The following is a 19,767-nucleotide window of genomic DNA, read 5'->3' as shown; positions in this document are numbered from 1 at the left end:
TTTGTGTGTATTAGTGCAGTGGTGGGATTAGTTTCTGCACCGTCCAATTCACTAGAAAGGGATAGGTGCAGTGCGAGCTAGCGATTTGAGGTATCCAGCTCGCCGTCAGGTGCGGAACCTGTCTAGGGATCATCAGGAGTGTAGGGACACTGACTCAGGGGAGTTCAGGAGGTCTCCACGTCCCCGTTCCCTATTGCAGGGCTCTCTATTGTATCGGTTTCCCCGGTGTTTCCCTTAACTCTGTTTAAATTCGCCCTGCTGGAGGCGGTGTATCCAGGTTCCCGGGTCTTATAGAAATTCGCCCTGCTGGAGGCCGTGTACCCAGTCACACGTGACATTACACTCTCCATACTATTGCTACCCCACTTCACCTCCCCATAATGTCTCCCAATGCTGCCCCTCTCTGTAACGTCCCCCCCATGCTGCCCCTCTCTGTAACGTCCCCCCCATGCTGTTCTTCTCCGTAATGTCCCCCCACCCTGCCCCTCTCTATTATATCCTCCCAACACTGCCCTTTCTGTAATGCCCCCTCACAGCTCCTCTCCATAATGTTTCCCCCACATAGCCCCTCTCTGTAATGTTTCTCCAACACAGGTCCTCTCTGTAATGTCCTCCCAAACTGCCCCTCTCCATAATGTTCCCCATACTCCCCTGTCCATAATGTCCCCTAACATAGCTCTTCTCCATAATGTCCCTCCCACACTTCCGCTCTTCGTATTGTCCCATGACGCAGCTCATCTCCATAATGTTAATCTCACACAGCTCCTCTCCATAATATTCCCCCAAACAACAAGCCCCTCTCCGTAATGTTCCCACATATTCTGTTCCTCTGCATACTGTGCCTCCTTCCTAATTTCCCCCCACCCTCCTGTTGCCCCATAAGGTGCCCTCACAGTTACACCAACCCATCATCCTCCCACCTATAAGGGATATTCAGTTTTAGTCTCCTCCTGGAGCTCTTATTTCCAGCGTGTCCTTGCCCCCTCTGTGCTGCAGCACGGGCGAAAGAAGCAGCGTAATGAGGTCACAGTATGGCGTGATGATCTCTACAGTGTTTTACTGTATTCACATCTAAAAAGACACAAATACAGTTGAACATAGGGAAATGAGAACCGGAGCCTCCTGCTTCATAACATCTTTCAGTGGGCCACATGTGCAGGCCTGGATTAGATAATACTAATATGTTATAACACAGTAACCATTATTTGATATGTATCCTGCATTTTTAGCAGTTTTCCTCTCTGCATTTGAAGCCTCAGTATTTTCTATTTGTGTACTCTTCTTGATCCCCTCCTCATCCCTCTCTATAGATTTTTATAGGCAGCCGGTGTAGTTTCATAACTCACAGAGAACCGATTTGTAGACAGTTTAAGAGTTGAACAAATAGTGCAGGAAATAAAAAGTGACTGAAAAGTGGTGAAAAGCAGATTTCTCTAAAAAAAGATGTATTACAATATTTCTTAACTTATACTGCTGATTTATGAAAAAAAAAAAATTAAAAGTGTAGTAACTAGAGATGAGCGACTTTGCCTTTTTTGGGTCGAGTCGGGTTTCATGAAACCCGACTTTCGCAAAAGTCGGGTCGAACGCAATCGGCCGATTATCGTGAAAAGTCGAAGGCCGACTGAAACACGAAACCCAATGCAAGTCAATGGGTAAGAAAAGTCGGCAGTGAGTGGAGGACAGGAAACAAACCTACAGTGTCCATTTTAATGCCAAAAACATCAATTTTTATTACTGAAGCTTGTCAACCTTAATTTACTTTATAATAATAGTTAAGCATTGAAAACTGGGGGTTATTTGGCTAAAGTTGTGGGGGGGTAGGGCTGGCTCCAGATTTTCGTGGGCCCAGGGCCAAAGAGTGTCACTGGGCTCCTTTAACACATGCCACAATTCATGATCCTCTGATATGGCAGAGAACTAGCAGTATATTACAATGAAAAATACTTCACTTCTTACATCACATGACTGATATCCATTTTAAATTCTCCAATAGCTCCAAAAACGGACAGTATATTACTCCATATAGTATTATGGCCACCGCATAGTGCGCCATACAGAGTAATGAGGCCCATATATTTCTCCATACAGAATCATTGGTCCCATATAATGTTCGATACAGTATATGATGAGCTCCACATAATGCTACAGTATATGTTGGTCCCCACTGTCTTAAGGCGCAAATAATGCTCCATATATAATGTGCCCCATTTCTAATGCTCCAGTGTATAATGGGCCCTGTAAATGCTGCTCCAGTGTCTGATGTCCACCTTTGGAATGCTCCAGTGTATGGTGGGCCCCATATATCATTCTCCAGAGTATAGTGCTCCCCAAAAATTGCTCCCAACCTTTAAAACAATTAAATAAGTCTCCTCGCTAGGGAATCCCTGTACTCTGGACTCCTCGACGTCCCCATCTTCCATCTCTCTGCAATTGGACTGTTTAGGCAGAGGGTGTACAGACGTGATGTCATCACGCTCTCTGACCAGAATGTCACTGTCAGGAAACGCGGAAGACATCACGGCGGTGGAGCAGGGAGAGGTAAGTATTTCAACTTTGCAAGTGCTGTGATCCTGAGCAAGCAGGGGGGGCCCACTCGATGGCGACGGCACTGGCACAGGGCCCCTCATAGTACGGCGGTGTGTCTGACCTCCCACCGGCAGAGACACTTTTGCGTACTATGAGGGGCCCTGTGCCAGTACCGTCGCCCATGAGTATGCCCCCCCACCTGCTCAAGGAACCTGTACTTTCATCTGCACCTTCCTCTTTGTCACCATGTAAGGTGCTATAGTATGCAGGAAGGGGAACCTGAGTTTCATCAGGGTCAGATTCTGGCTGTGTAGAGTGCGAGGGGAATGTAGTGGTCTGGGTCAATGTACCAGCAGAATCATCTAGCAGTGGCTGGGCATCACTGCACTTGTGGCGCCCCCAGGAGTACGGTCGCCACCTTGGCATTACCTTCCTCCTAGGGAGTGTGATGTCATGCTTGGGAGCAACGAAGGATCTCTCTAGCAGTTAAACCAACACACAACACAGTTCCAGCTCCAGGCCAGCAGGGAGAGCTCTGAACCTGACTGCTGAAGAGCTGCTCTCTGTGGTTGGGAGGAGGGAAGTTAGGGCAATCTGAAGGGAAGGGGAAGTGTGTGGACGTGAGAAGGGGAGCTGGTGGATGAGCAGAGTTAAGGCTCACTCCTAGCTGGAGCGCATGGTCTGGATTCCGGTCTCCGAGTTTGTAGGGACACTGACGGTCCTGCAGCAGAAACCGGAGGAAGTAGCAGCTGTAAATGCTCTGTTCCCAACTGGCTCGGAGGCCCCAGCAGCGACGTGTGTGAGCCAGAAGGAAAAGGCTACGGCTGCCTGCCATACAAGAAAGTTCCAAAAGAGAGTCAACAGGGGGAACTTCAGTGAACTCAGTACTGCGAGTACCTCAGATAAGCGCTAGAACGGAGGCCACACTACCTATCTGCAGAGAGAGAATTCTTAATTTGCTTCCAGGCTGACCAACTCCTTCTCCATCTGTACTCTGGGTCCTGGACGGCACTTACCAAGTACAGGTAAAGGAACTGCACGACTGTGTCTGTCATCTTTCTCCTGCGCCTGGCGCACGGCTCTGCTGCATCCTGCACTGCACACCATCTACCAACTCTTTCATCTGCCCTGCGACTACGGCCCTACCTGTGCTGGGCTTCTACATCTTAGCTGCACCACAACATCTGTTCCAGAGAAGCGACACTGCAGCGCTGGTCAATCTGATCAGAAACCACAGGTGGCGTCACGTATCATTCACCTATAAACGTTATTCACCCCTTTGCATGGACGCCCAGGGCCACGGACTGGGTCACCACCACCGTGACACATCCCTCTGAGACACCGGCCCAGTACCCATTAACCCCAATGCCCTGGCTGGCGACCCACACTCCATGTCAGATTCATCTTGGACTGGGGAATTCACGATTTGACTTCATAATCCAGGCATCGTATGTGAGAAAGAGCTACATGGACTAATGTGAAGTGTGGCCTGCTGCATCATTCACTTTTGGTGGGGGTGAAGGACACAAGGAAAGGGGTTCTTCCTGACCAGGAGCCAGCACTTGACAACTCAGTGCTTGCATTTTTTGAAACTTCAGAAGAGGAGGGCATATTAGCTGGAGTCTTTTTCGGCAATGTAAGCCAAAACCAGTTCCTGATGCTCCGGCTTTAAAAGCGGTTTACCTACTCCCAGAAAAGGGAGCCTTCGAGGCTTTGTGGAGCCAGACGATGACGCAGGCTCAACACCTCCTGCTTTAGGTGCTATTGTGCTTTTCTACTACCAGCAGATGCACCACCACCACCACCATCAGTACCAGATGGCAACCCCCGCCCACTTCCACGGCCTCTTCCACCATACTTCCTCATTTTTGGGAAAATGTACCCAAAATACCACCAGCTATATGGTGCTGTAAAACAGGGTACAAGGTGTGTATAGTAATGGGGAGAATTTGAATCTCCCTAGAGATTTTAGGAGGCTGAACTATTATCTCAGGCCCACTATAGATTACACCTCAATTTAACAGGCTGAAATTGGCTAGTGTATGACAAGGTGCAAGGTGTATATAGTATTGGGGAGAATTTGAATCTCCCTAGAGATTTTAGGAGGCTGAACTATTATCTCAGGCCCACTATAGATTACACCTCAATTTAACAGGCAGAAATTGGCTGGTGTATGACCAGGCACAAGGTGTTAATATAGTATTGGGGAGAATTGGAAGCTCCCTAGAGATTTTAGGAGGCTGAACTATTGTCTCAGGCCCACTATAGATTACATCTCAATTTAACAGACTGAAATTGGATGGTGTATGACAAGGTGAAGGGTGTCTATAGGATTGGTGAGAATTTGGATCTCACTAGAGATTTTAGGAGGCTGAACAATTATCTCAGGCCCACTATAGATTATACCTCAATTTAATAGGCTGAAATAGGCTGGTGTATGACAAGGTACAAGGTGTATATAGTATTGGGGAGAATTTGGATCTCACTAGAGATTTGAGGACGCTGACAATGATGCTCTCAGTCCAAGTATGGCAGCAGGCAGTCTAATAAGCAGGACTGCTGCACACAAAAGTGTGGAAAAATGAACGTTTGGTAACTGTGCAGAAAAGAGGAAGAAAATTATTTTTTGCTTTTAAAAAAGCAGTTTGCACAGCAGTGTGAAAACAGCAATGCAGCTATCAGGGAGCCTTATAAGGCAGCCTAATAACCAACAGAGCTGATGCACAAAAATATATCCTCCCCTGTCACTGCACACAAGCTGTTGTGTTGTGCAGTGGAAATTGCTAACAGCAGAAGCAGTGTTTTTTTTCTTCTTCCCTGCCTAACGCTCTCCCTTATTCAGAATCAGCAGCAGCAACCTCTCCCTAATGCTAAGATCGGCATAAGTAAGATGGCGGTCGGCGTGCACGCCCTTTTCTAGCCCCTGTGACGCCACACAAAGCCAGCCAATCACTTGCATGCCCTTCTCAAAGATGGTGGTGACCGATGCCTATGTCATCGCGTTGCCCACAGTGTGCGTCCTCCATCATTGGCTGAAAAAGGGCGCTGGAAGCATAATTTGAAACGCGACTTTGGCGCTCTGGTCGCCGACCTCACGCTATGGTCGGGTTTCGTTTCATGAAACCCGACTTTAGCGAAAGTCGGCGACTTATGAATTTGACCGACCCGTTTCGCTCAACTCTAGTAGTAACTATTTAAGAAGTCGGCTGTAGTTTTTATAGCTACCATTTTCAGATTCAATAAATTTTTTGGCCAGTGAGAATGGAATAAAAATTAATTTTGGGTATTGTTTACCACAAAGTATAAAAACATGTTAACTGTATTGTATGGATCATAACACATATGAAATACCAAATAATATTTTTTATTTATGTTTTAGTTCTTTTGCACAAAAATGCATGTTTAATAAAAGCCCCCATCAGCTATGGTAACCTGTCATCACAGTAAGTGCCAATGGGCACATAGAGGGTGCCCTATGTCTTTTCCAAATAGTTAAAGGGAATCTGTCAGTTGGATAAACTCTCCTAAGCTATTTGTATGGAAATGCAGATCATAGAATGCTAAATAAAATTATATCTTGATATATGTGATGTCTTATTCCAGAGAAATCCACATATTCTTAATATGCAATCGAGCTGTTTAGATCTATGGGTCAGACACTGATATCCCTGAGACTCTGCCTCCAGACCTTATTTTAAATGAGAGGGGGTATTACAAGTAGCAGACATGTAATTAACACAGAACAGTACAGCTTAACTTTGTTAACATTTGGAAGGGTTCATACAGGCATGCAATTTCTTTGCTCAAAAAGGAAAGTTTATTAACTCCTTTCTGACCTTGGACGGTATAGTACGTCCAAGGTCAAATCCCCCACTTTGAGGGTTCCAGCAGTGAGCCTGCATCAAAGCTGGGACATGTCAGCTGTTTTGAACAGCTGACATATGGCCGCAATAGGCTCAGGTGGAATCGCGATCCACCGGCGCCTATTAACTAGTTAAATTCCACTGTCAAACGCTGACAGCTGCATTTAACCAGCGCTTCCAGCCGCTGGGCCGGAAATACGCGCATCGCCAACCCCCGTCACGTAATCGGGGGTCAGGGATGTGTTGGCAAAACAATCAGAGGTCTCAGATCATCAATGGTTGTTGATGCCAGATTGCTATGAGTGCCACCCAGTGGACGGCGCTCATAGCAGTGCTGTAATTCTGCTACATATAGGCTATCTGCTCATCGCCTATATGTAGCAGAGCCAATCAAGTTGTGGCAGCTTCTAGCCTCCCATGGATGCTATTGAAGCATGCCAAAATTAAAAAAAAAATGTTTTAAAAAATATGAAAAAAAATATATAAAAGTTTTAATCACCCCCCCTTTCGCCCCATTCAAAATAAAACTATTTAAAAAAAATCACACATGCACATATTTGGTATCGCCGCTTTCAGAATCACCCAATCTATCAACAAAACAAAAGGATTAACCCAATCGCTAAACAGCGTAGAGGGAAAAAAAAACAAAACGCCTGAATTGCGTTTTTTTTTTGTCGCTGCGACATTGCAATAAATGCAATAACGGGCGATCAAAAGTTTGTATCTGCACATACTGGTACCCTTAAAAATGTCAGCTCGGCATGCAAAAATAAGCCCTCACCCAACCCGAGATCATGAAAAATGGAGACGCTATGGGTATCGGAAAATGGCAAAATGTATTTATTTATTTTTTTTTTAGTAAACTTTGGAATTTTTTTCACCTCTTAGATAAAAAAGAACCTAGACATGTTTGGTGTCTATGAACTCCTAATGATCTGGAGAATTATGTTGGCAGGTCAGTTTTAGCATTTAGTGAACGTAGCAAAAAAAAGGCAAACAAAAAACATGTTTGAGATTGCACTTTTTTTATAATTTCACCTCACTTGGAATTTTTTTCCCGTTTACGAATACACGACATGCTAAAATCAATGATGTCTTTCAAAAGTACAACTCGTCCCACAAAAATAAGCCCTCACACGGCCATATTGACTGAAAATTTAAAAAATTATGGCTCTGGGAAGAAAGGGAGCAAAAAACGAAAACTCATAACCGAAAAAAGCTGGGGTCATTACACTTTCAGCTCAAAATGAAAAAAATAAAGCAGCTTTTCCTTTAGTATAATGGACAGAAAGCAGCCAATCTGTGTCATGGGCAGAGTTACAGTATGTACAGCTCAGTATTAGTAGAACTTGTGATAGCAAGCAGCTCAGTACATGTCACATCGTTGGAATAACGGTTTCTGCCTCTACATTATGCTGCTCTCAAATGGGGTAGCAATAACCTGAGGACAGATTCCCTTTAAAGAAATCAACAAAACTGCCAAAGGCACATACTTCAAAATCAGATACACAAGTATCTACTCTACTCAATACAACACTCTTCTTGTACCTCGTTATTACAAGGCAATATTAGACAACTTCACTGTAACCATATGTTCTCATTACAAGTTATGGTCCAATAGTAGGTCTCATCCTCTGAACGTACAGCATCATATAAGTCTCTAATGCTGTCAGGTCTTGTCATGACACCTACAACCAAGCTAGAATGTAATACAGAATAGATATTATCTCTGCTCTACAATTAAATCAATTAGTCCTTGCAGTATGGTAGATACATCATAATCATGAATAATAATTATTATATGTTATTATTGTCACACATCTTTCTTTTACAGGTTCAATCAATTGAAGAGAAACTTGATGTCCTCCTTGGTTTTTATTCTCAATTTCTGAAGAAGGGCCCCACCAGCTCTTCCACATTGACCTCCATGCAGCTGCCACTGATAGACCATGATATGACATCTGATTACCACAGTCCTGTGGATCAAGTTGATATATCAGTGTCTGCACAGACACTGAATATTTCCCGTTCTGACAGCACCATCATGGACTGAAGGACCCATAATACAGTGGTAGAGTTGCCTTGTGCCTCCAGCTATTCTACCGGTAATTGGTAGAGTCACAGGTTTTCCAATACAGCTATTAACTGACACCATTTCACGGCTGGATTGGATCCAGTGCTCTCTGCATCTTATAACATAAGGAATATAGATTATTATTATGCAATTTCAAGTCTTGTGGAAATGGAGTCCAGTATTGTCACAGAGAGGTGAGACAGACTTGTGGAGCCATATTTTCTCTCTGTGCTGTGCTGTCTCATGGTTCGGAGAGACGAGTTCTCGAGTCTGAGATATCATGTTATAAGGTCACAAGATTGAGCTGCACTGTGGCCACTGTTAGCAATCCACTGAATTTCTGCATTGTCCGTTCTTGCTTTTATGTCTTGCTAAGTTGGCGGGTGCCAGTTTTACAGCACTCAGCCTGTAGAAAGTGCCTCAAAGATCTTATTATGCAGATGCTGCTCCTGTCAATCGTTCATCTCTTGAGTGCGGGGCAGCACGTGCACTGGTGCACACCAAACTCGAGCTTGTTACTTCTGGTCACTTTTTGGAGGGAAGTATTTGGCTCAGCCGAGACACTGAGACAAGCTGATTGATGCATGGATTACAGTGATTCAAACTTCATCTCCAGAGGTAACGGAGCATCCTCCTTATCAGTTTCTGCCACCTGCTGGAGTGGAGGAAAAGTAGACAACTGAGAATCTAAGTGTTAGTGTGAACTATTGTATGGATGTCTGCTCTCTACCGAGATGTGTGCTCGTCAGATGAATGAATTACCATTATATAAGAATGTACTATGACCTAGCTTTTGTAATGGGGGGTTTGTGTAAATATATATGGGCATCAATACTAGATGAACCAGACTAAAGACTGATTTGTACTTACGAACACGATGTGAGTGTAGTTCATACTCATGCCCATCATCTTGGCTTCTGGACAGTAAAGTGCAATGTTGTTCTGTAAATGACATTGTACTATGATGGAAAAGTCCCATGTTTGGGCAGCGACAAAGTAAATATAATACAGACTGGCAAACTTAGTTATCCCCATGTCATATCTGACATGAAGGAAAGTAGATTGTGAACCAACAGCCACAGTCGCAGTAATTGGAACCGCTCTTGGTACAGGTCATTTACTTTACCCAGTGCATATTTGGGCAAATGTCTGATTTGTGGTGCCACATTAACAATTCACAGACTGGATCTTTATCATCTATATTTTTGTTTGCTTTAGTGTATTAAAGAGAATAATGCTAGTTATTATTCGCTGATCAAATTGCAATGGACTATGGATATACAATTGTCCATGTCCCTAGACTAGAATAATACCATGACTTACACAGGCAAATAATTAGAACAGTGCGAAGAAGCAGCGTAACTAAGGTTCCGTATATTTTTTTGCTGCTGTGCATTGTAATACCAAAACCACGCAAAGCAGTAAAGGTCGGAAATAGAAGGTGCCAATTAGTTCAAACTACGTTTATTTTTTTCAGTGTATATTTAAAAATGTTTGATATTTGTTTTCAATTTTAAATATTATGATCTTTATAAACAAAATGTAGTATTTTTCACACTGAGCACTAAGCCTAATGCTAGACTCATGCTTCCTGTTCTGAACAGAAGACTTTTCAGCAGTTTCATTATCGTCAGAGACAGGATAACAAATACAGATAGCAACTCCCTACAGAGCCGAAAACACGGAATCCACCATTAACAATAGGTGATGTGACAGCTTCCCTTCTGCCCTTCCTTTCTGCCATGATTATAACATTTCCAGATAACACCTCTTAATAAACAAATGCAGTCTGAGACAGGGTCCATTTACAAATACCAACTGGCAGCGCTAAACAACTATTGGTGGAAGTACCACCACCCCACACAGTAGATCCCATAGATGAGGAGTTATTACGTAACCCAAAAGAAACCGGGAGTGACCCTGGAAGCAAAGGAGAATGGCAACCCATACGTTTTTTAACACTAACAGACTATCATAATGACCACAATCTAGTGGTGACTTAGTTTTCTTAGTAGGCTCTGGAGACTCTCTGGTGTGGTATCTTTCCAATAAACCACGTGTAAATAATGTCTAACCATTAGAAAATAAATTGTCATGTTCTGCCATTTAAGACTCGCTACATGTAGTACCTCTAGCGTCATTTTTATGTTTTAGCTTATAGGCTACTATGGAACCCAAAACACACCTAATTAGATGCTTCTATCAACCATGATGCATTGTGAACCCAGTGCTTTTGAACCTGAATGATGGGAATATCTTTACACAAACCCCCATTTTTGAGATGGTTGTGCATGCATGGATCTGTTGCAGCTATTGTGTGTGTGGGAGTGGAATGTGTGCAGCTGGAGATTGTATGGTAGGATGTCAGATATTACGTGTATGTACATGGGTATGTGCCCTGGTCAGTGACTAATATTATTTGCACAGCTGTCTCTCTAGGAGAAGCAATATTGAAATATATGCAAAGCATTGTGCTTCCCTGCATTGCTCTGTCTTCCCTCCTCTTCCCATAGCACATGGCATGACGTCCCAGGTCCTAAGCATGTAACTGCTTCATTCCTTCTCCACCGGTTTACCTCCAGTTGTTCTTGCTGTCTAGTCATTGCCATCACATCTTGCCCTAGGTCGGCAAGCTGCTGCAAAACCTGAGAAATCTGATCTCGTAATACATAACTGGATTACAGGAATTAGTATTTCTGATTGGAAAAAGGAAACGGTCACCTAATATTACAAGCTGTATTACCAAATTAAAACCCATTGATCTACTCTTGTCATTATGGACTGCTGTGTGAAAGTCAAAGCATGAGGTCAGAAGAGGAGACCCAGGATGTATTCTGATGTCCAAACAGACTGATAATGGCAAGCCTCCCATGTAATAAGTCTTAAAGCCATGAACTTTTCTCCTAGTACCTACAGAACCATGCCATGAATACTGAGGGACCTGATACACACTTGCAAAACTAGGTCAGTCTTACTGAAATTGGGACAGCCTGAGGCTATGTGCTGCAAAAGTCTTTCGTACACATTTCATTTAAGCAAAACTGACCGAAATGTCTCCCTTGTGACAATGTACGACATCTTTTATTTCGCTAGTTCGTACCGGTCTCCCAATCCTCCTATTATTATAGTACGCCACTACTTAAAAAGAGAGGACATTGGTACTTTTAGTCGATTCTCCTCTCCCTTGTGTAGTGGAAATGTCTGATAGTTCATGAATTCTTGTTATCTACCTCACTACCGATTATTGTCCTTTTTGTCAGTATTTTACAAGGTTCCCAGGTCTACTGTTGGGTAAACTAGTAACATTTGTCATGCAGCCTGGCACCTGAAACATCTTTACACCCAGCAAGCCCCGGCAAATGTTTTCTAATGTTACATGTAATTCCATATGTAAAGCCAAATATTGAGGTTGTTACAATAGCCAATCAATGTTGGTGTTCATAGATTATGAGAGGTCTAGTTATCTTCTGTCCGCTTGTCTTCAGCTTTCTATCTGCTTTCTCCACAATCAACCTGCAGACATTGAGGTCACTGTGCAGGAGCCATAACCTAAACCTCTCGAGTCACAATTTCCCTATGAGCAGGAAGACATACAGATGAAGTATCCTACCTGTGGGCATTGAGTTGTCTATGGTTCAGTACTTGCTGCTGAACTTCTATAGAGGTAGAGCTAAAGTCCAGTAGTAGCCTGAACACTTTTGTAGAGAATGTTCCTTGTGTTACTGGTCTTGTAAAGAAGAAACCTGGACTAGTTCAGATGCATTCTTTAGGAAAAAGAAAACTAAATTCCACTTTTCATTGGATCATGCATTATATGAGGCTTACACACAATGATGAGTATTTACTATGTGCAGGGCGCACACTTTTAGTTCTTTACTACTAGTTAAAAGGAAAATGTGCAGACCGTGACTCAAGGGGTAGTAAAGGGGCAGCAGTCTGAAGCACTGCCAATTTGTATGTGGCCTGTCCTTTTTAGGATGTATATAACTGTACTGCACATTGTAAAAGAACCATTTGTAGCCAGAATATAGCCTGTACCAGGATGCATTTTACAGTGTTTTTGCTGCCACCTATTGGATGCTGAAAGCAATGCAGGTGGCTCCAACATTAGGCACAACCTACAGAAGGGCACTAGTGCTTGAATGATGTTAATGTCCCAAACAGCAAGTTATGAGATTGTATTGATATTAATGCTGAAAAATATAGCTAATATAATATAATAACATAGCTATAGTTTAATATTTGGCTTGGATTCCCATAAAAATCTTGTTCTCAATGCAGAATTTTGTTCCCGCTGAAAGGTAAGGATTTGTTAATGAGATTTAATGATGGAATCTCACTCGTCGACTCCTTGCCTATTCTGAGGTGTCCTCTCTGGTTGGTGTCCCCTGCATCCTGGTGTCGGGATTATGATAGGATCCTGCACTCTCTTCTTGAATGCTATGCATGCACAGGCATGGACCTAGGATCTGCATCCAGTGTAAGACGCTTTCCCCAATAACAGCCATTTCCCTGCTTCTTCCACACCCCGCAAGCTCACCAGGAAGAGGGACTTATTTCCTAAGGGGAAGGATAACTGTAGTTAGAATGCGGTTAGGTGAATGCTTTAAGCTACTGAAACTTGACTTGGAAATAGATGCGTTTGCAATAGAACAAATATGTACCTCACTAATTTATTGATTTCAATAAAATTTTGCTTAAAAAGTTGGATGTCTCTGTTATTTATTTATTTTCATACAGGATCGCTTCATGGTTAGTTACATTGTCTTTGGTGCACTATAAATATATATATATATATATATATATATATAAATATTGCTAGCGGTATGTGCAAATGTTTCTGTGGGGGCACATCCATAATAAAGAGGAGGCCATGGGTGCGGTAAGTTGGCAACTAGAGATAAAAATGTCAATCTGCAGCATTAATATAAAATGTGTTACTGAAGCAGGCACCTATGTAGACATGAGATTAATTCTGTGTATGCAATAACCATTACCAATAAGCATTAATACAGAAATATAGGTAGTGTCATATCAAACCACCTACTGATGGATGAAATGCTGGGGCTCGCCACAAGATGGCAGAAAAAAACTGCATAGTTTCTTCTAGAAGCCATGTATCTAAACGCTCCTATAATACCAAAATATTTTACCCTTCTTCACATGATCTCAGTCATGTATCAGAACAATCTTCTGGTATGGGCTTTTTTAGATTTCCAGGGCAAGGCTTGATGTATTAGTATTACTTGCCTTTGTTAATAATGTTAGACACGTATGCCTTCTTATCTATAAGTCTCCCTCTGCTCTTTGTGTCATTGGAGACCTTGAACGTAGTTTAGAGGAGTCATATAATAATTTTTCCTGCTGTCCTGACTTTTTAAGAACAGAGGTACAGTTGAAACCAGAAGCTTACATACACTTTATAAAAAAGCACATATGCATGTTTTTATCAATAGCTGACATTAAATCAGAATAAACCTTTCCAGCTTTAGGTCATTTAGGATTACCATACTTATTAATATTTGCCAAATGCCAGAATAATGAGAGAGTGAGAAAATGTGTTAAGGCATTTTTGTTACTTAATGCAAAGTCAAACGTTTACATACACTAAGATTACTATGCCTTTTATCAATTCTGGACAACCCATATAATGATGTCATGTGTTTGGAAGCTTCTTGTTTGGAAGGTTTTTTTCTACATCTGAGTTAATTAGAGACACACCTGTGGATGTATTTTAATGCACACCTGAAACACACTTTCTTTCTGTAGCATCATGGGAAAGTATCAAGAAATGAGCCAAGATATCAGGAAGAGCATTGTGGGTTTGCACAAGTCTAGCTCATCCTTGGGTACAATTTCAAGATACCTGAAGGTGTCTTGTTCATCTGTACAAACACAAGTACAAACAAGATGGGAAGGTCCAGTCATCATACCACTCAGGAAGAAGTAGAGAAAAGTGCTAAATACGTGAGGATAAAAATACACAGTGGGACATGGAATATAATACTGATAAAAAACCTTTATTATTAAAAGGTGGTTAAATAACACTGTACACACAGAAAAATGCACCAGAGTATACTAAAATAAATGTAAAATTCAACCCACAATAGTTTGTGATATATCTTTCGTATATGTCTCATATATGTATCCTAATCAGTATGTGATACACAGACACAGTATAATAAAAAAGCACCAAGGTCAGCAGAGAGCAAATTACAACAAAAATCAAGTGAAAAAAATGCAAAAAAGAAAAAAAAAGTGTATAATATATACAACAATAGTGTGTGACCTCAGTGTATAAAGTGCTTAGTGCTGACTCATAGGTATACTAGTACAAAATACCATATCTCGATTTTTATCATATGTAAACTTCATAAATAAAGTAAAAAGCTAGTGAAACACAATGACCATAGTGCCAAAAATATAGAGTGCTGTATGCTCCCGGCTGGCATGAATGAGAAAGAATCGCTCTAAATAATAGTTAGATACAGTGTCTATATGCTGCTGGGAAAATATACTGGATAGAGAGCACAAGATCTAAATATAAAGTGCCCACCTTAGAGTCATGTACTATAGTAATCATGTTAACCAGGTCACTGACAAGGCTGTGACCCTACCATGGGTAACAAACCGGGGACAGAAAGAAATCAACCAAACAATATCTTATTGGCAGAGCCAAGAAACAACAATGGTGCGGTACGCGCCCCGACGCACGTTTTGGAAGTGCTCCTTCATCAGGGGATAAATGTGCTTTGGCCCGACATATGCATATCAACCAAAGGACAAAAGCAAAAGACCTTGTGAAGACGATGGTGGAAGCTTGTAAGATTGTGTGAACACAGTGAAACGAGTACTGTATCATCATGGGCCGAAAGACCACTATGCCAGGAAGAAGCCATTACTCCAAAAGAAACATAAAAAAGCCATATTAATGTTTGCAAATTACAAAGAGCTTCATTTTTGGAGACAAGTCCTGTTTTTTGATGAAATTAAAATTGAACTTTTTTGGGCATAATGATCATCATTATGTTTAGAGAAAAAGGGCATAAGCTTGGAAGCCTAAGTACGTCATCCCAACTGTTAAACACGGAGGTGGCAGCATCATGTTGTGGGGTTGTTTTGCTGCAGTAGAGACTGTTGAACTTCACAAAATAGATGGCATCATGAGAGAAGAAAATTATGTGGCAAAAGTGAAGCAACATCTCAAGTCATCAGCCAGGAAGTTAAAGCTTGAGTGGAAATAGGTCTTCCAAATGGACAATGACCTGAAGCATCCTGCCAAAATGGTAATGAAATGACTTAAGGCTAACAAAGTCAATGTTTTGAAGTGTCCATCACAAAGCCATGATCTCAATCCTATTGAAAATTTTTGGACAAAGCTGAAACGGCAGGTTCAAGCATGGCGACCTACAACCCTGGATCCGTTACACCTGTTTTGTCAGGAGTAGGGATGAGCTTTCCGATATTGAAATATCGGAAATCGGCCCGATATTTGCGATATTGAAATTCCGATTCCCGATTCCGATATTTTTTTCACATCGGAAATTCCATAATCCTTCAGCCTCTGTGCACTCCGGGGAGCCAATCAGGAGCTGAAGAATTGCTGACAACATTGTGTAACTCCCCTAAGCTTGGTAGGAGGCGTCCAAACTTGCAAGGTGAGCTGAATGCGGACACATATCAAAGGGCATATTGACACCATCACTGGCAGTTTTAACTTAATGTAAAATCACTAACCCTTAACCCTTACCACTAACCCTAACTAACCCTAAACCTAACCCCTAACCATAACCCTACTAATCCTAACCCTACTAACCATAATCATAACCCCTAACCCTACTAACCATAAGCATAACCCTAACCATAACCCTACTAATACTAACCCTACTAACCATAACCCCTAACCCTAATAACCCTAACCCTACTAACCATAACCCTAACTACCCCTAAGCCTAACCCCTAACCATAACCCTACTAATCCTAACCCTACTAACACTAACCCTACTAACCATAACCCCTAACCCTACTAACCATAACCCCTAGCCCTACTAACCATAAGCATAACCCCTAACCCTGCTAACCATAACCCCTAACCCTACTAACCATAAGCATAACCCTAACCCCTTACCCTAACCCCATACCCTAACCCTTAACCTACTAACCATAAACCCTAACCCTACCCCAACTAATCCTAACCCAAAGAAAAAACACCGCTGTTAAAAAGATGGCGACCAGTTTTCCTGCTACAGCTTTCGCTCTGTGCATTTTTCTAGCGATTTTTTTGCTCCTCTGTGTCTGCGAACTCCTTCCCCATTATCCTGAGGTGTTTCCCCTCCATTTTATCCATTATATAGCACTGTAGTGGTCATTTTGCAATTCGAATTTTTTTCTCCCATTGACTTGCATTGATATCGGAAATTGGACATTCCGATATCCGATATTTTCCAGTATCGGAAATCGGAATGCCGATACGATATTGGGCAATATTGCTCATCCCTAGTCAGGAGGAATGAGCCCAAATTCCAACCAAATATTGTGAGAATCTTGTGGAAGGATATCCCAAATGTTTAACCCAAGTCATTCAGTTTAAGGACAAATACAAATGAAATGTATGGAAACTTTTCACTTTGCAGTAAATAATAAAAATGCCTTAAAACATTCTCATTATTCTAGCATTTGACAAATATTAATAATGATGATAATCCTAATTGACCTAAAACAGGAAAGGTGTCATGCACATTGTAGGAAAGACTAAGTGCAACACATAGGGATGAGGGAAAGGGAAACCAATGCTAGGGAAGGGGGAAGTGGAGACCCCTAGGCAGATGTAAAGTCACCCTGTCTGCCCTAAACATCCCTATATGGGCTCTGCACGTATCGCTGAAAAAGAACCTAATCTCTGTCTGACCCTGGCGATAAGCCCTACTTAGGGAATGACGGGGTGAGCACTAGTCAATATCCACTTCCAGTAAAGACAGCTGGAATAGACAAACAAAAGGAACACTTATCTTGAGTAGACTCAGAGATATAACACAGACATCCTCAAGCAACACCAAAGAGGAAGATAGCCGACTGCTATAGCTCCAACCAACCTCAACGGGGAAATAGAAATAACACTGGCAATTCATAGCAGCAGGCTGGGAGTCTATAAACATCCAGGTGCAAGTGTGTCAATTAGAAAGGTTGCCACTGGGTCATAGAGTCAGAAAGGATAGGAAAGTGTCTGCAAGGACAAACGCAGAGACCTTCTGCAGCTAGATGAAGTGTGACTGTCTGCATCCTTTGACACACCCGTGACGAAAAGTTTATTCTGATTTCATGTCAGATATTGAGAAAAACATTCATATGTGTCTTTTTATATAATGAATGGAAACTTCTGGTTTGGACTGTATGCTTTTAAGGTACTAGGGGCACATTTCATTGGTGTAATTTACCAAAATATGTTCTTTATGGCAATACATTGCAATACTTACAAATGGAGGACATCGTCAGTGGTGGTGCCAGTTTTCCCTGAAATGGATGAATGGCTTGCCCTCATCATTCTACACTCTGCATATTGTAGCAGGAGTAGATTTGATTTCTGACTGTTATGCTGTTTCAAGTGTACTAAATTAAAAAGAGGCGGGCAATTCAATTTGCCCCAAATCACTGAAAGTGTCTCCTTGACTGTCCTTGGTGTACGTTATGTCAGTGAAGTGCATGTGAGCCATTGTTACTTTATTGGGGTAATACACTATGTTCCCTTATTTCTGTGACACACAGAAGAAAGGAGACAACAGAGAGCCCAGTGCAAGCTGTCGTGACTACTCAAACCATGTCAAAAACTTTGTAAAAGATGGCAGAAAAATGAATTTTACAAATGTAACAAAATAAACAAATTCACTTGCAAAACAAAGAGTCAATAAATTAGAGAAAACCCTCCAAATTGACTCATTTCATTCAGCTGCTAGGACCAATGGATATATTCCTGGTTACAAAATTATTCTTATATTTGCCAGGGGAAACATATTTCTGGGTATGTGATTTATCAATCCTTTGCCATTGTTAGCATCTTGGTGTCTTTAATCTGATTAGCATGTTATGGTTGCTTAAAACAATGACAATATATTTTTATTTATGTTTTTGCCTACTAAAGCTGGATTTACACTGGCCAATTATTGAGTGAGTGTTCCCAGTAATCGGGCAGTGTAAACAGGCTGCCAATCACCCAATGATATGTGGCTGAAATGTTCATTTGTCGGGTGAACTGATTTTTAAGCAGGCTTAAAAATCAACGTTCTCAGCATCACATCATCCTGTGTAAACAGATTTGCTGTCAAGAACAAAACAATGTATTACTAATCATTCAATGCACATTGGGAGTGCGGTCTGCCTGTGTAAATGGGCTAATAAATGACTATTGATAAACAAGAAGCTGATTGACGATCAGCTAACACGCAAGTCGGGTGGTGTAAACCTGCTCTTAAGGCCCCGTAACACTCTTCAATGTCCCAGCGATCCCACCAATGATCCGACGTGGATGGGATCGCTGGGACATAGCTGATCGCTGGTGAGCTGTCACATGGACAGACCCACCAGTGATCGGGACCAGCGTGCACACTGGTTTCCAAGGTAAACAGCGGGTAACTAAGATCCGCGCGGCTCTTAGATACCCGCTGTTTACATTGGAAACCAGCTCACAGCGTCGCTGATCGTTGCTCTCCTGCTGTCACACTTAGCGATGCACTATGGCCAGCGGGAGACCAACGATGAAAAAACGGCTCAGGACGATGGAGCGCGATCAGCCATATCCGGCAGGGGGGCCGATCACTGATACATGTCACACACAGCGATATCGCTGGCGTCACAAAATCAGTGATCTCGATGGCGATCTCGCTGTGTGACGGGGCCTTTAGGTTTTACACTACATCTGCACCCTTTATTACATGTCCGATTAAGACTTCATTCAGACAACAGTGATTTTTTTCCGCAGGCAAAAAGCAGTCTGATTTTCATCATTATTTCAATACTTACCTTTCATCAGTGGTTGATGTGTGATTTTCTTGCATGCAGAAAAAAGAAATAAAAATTACAAAGCTTCTCCTAACCATTGCAATGTTAAAAACAGTCAGTACACGGATGGCACCCATGCCCTGTCCATGAATTTCACTGACCCATAGACTTGCATTGGCAAGTTTGATGCGTGATTAAAAAAAAAAAAAAACAGACATCACTGATTTTTTTCTTTCCGGACCAAATGGTCTGCAGAAAAATAAAACCTTTGAACAGCCCCAAAGTCTATTACGGATACTTGTTCTATCC

General features: G+C 42.1%; 1 protein-coding gene across 2 annotated transcripts in view; it reads left to right on the top strand.

Moving 5' to 3' along the window:
* KCNQ4 (potassium voltage-gated channel subfamily Q member 4) overlaps positions 1-13,173 on the top strand; it is a 336,458-nt gene extending 323,285 nt beyond the window's left edge. For both annotated transcript variants that reach the window (XM_073571818.1, XM_073571809.1), the window contains exon 14: positions 8,227-13,173. In XM_073571818.1, coding sequence (XP_073427919.1) covers positions 8,227-8,445 — 219 coding nt within the window. In that variant the 3' untranslated portion in view covers positions 8,446-13,173. The remainder of the gene's footprint in view (positions 1-8,226) is intronic.
* The last annotated feature ends 6,594 nt before the right edge of the window (positions 13,174-19,767 follow it).

This window comes from Dendrobates tinctorius, unplaced genomic scaffold (assembly GCF_039654945.1).
Source record: "Dendrobates tinctorius isolate UK_male_01 unplaced genomic scaffold, ASM3965494v1 ptg000007l, whole genome shotgun sequence".
Classification (NCBI taxonomy): domain Eukaryota; kingdom Metazoa; phylum Chordata; class Amphibia; order Anura; family Dendrobatidae; genus Dendrobates; species Dendrobates tinctorius.
This window is presented reverse-complemented; position numbering and strand designations above follow the sequence as displayed.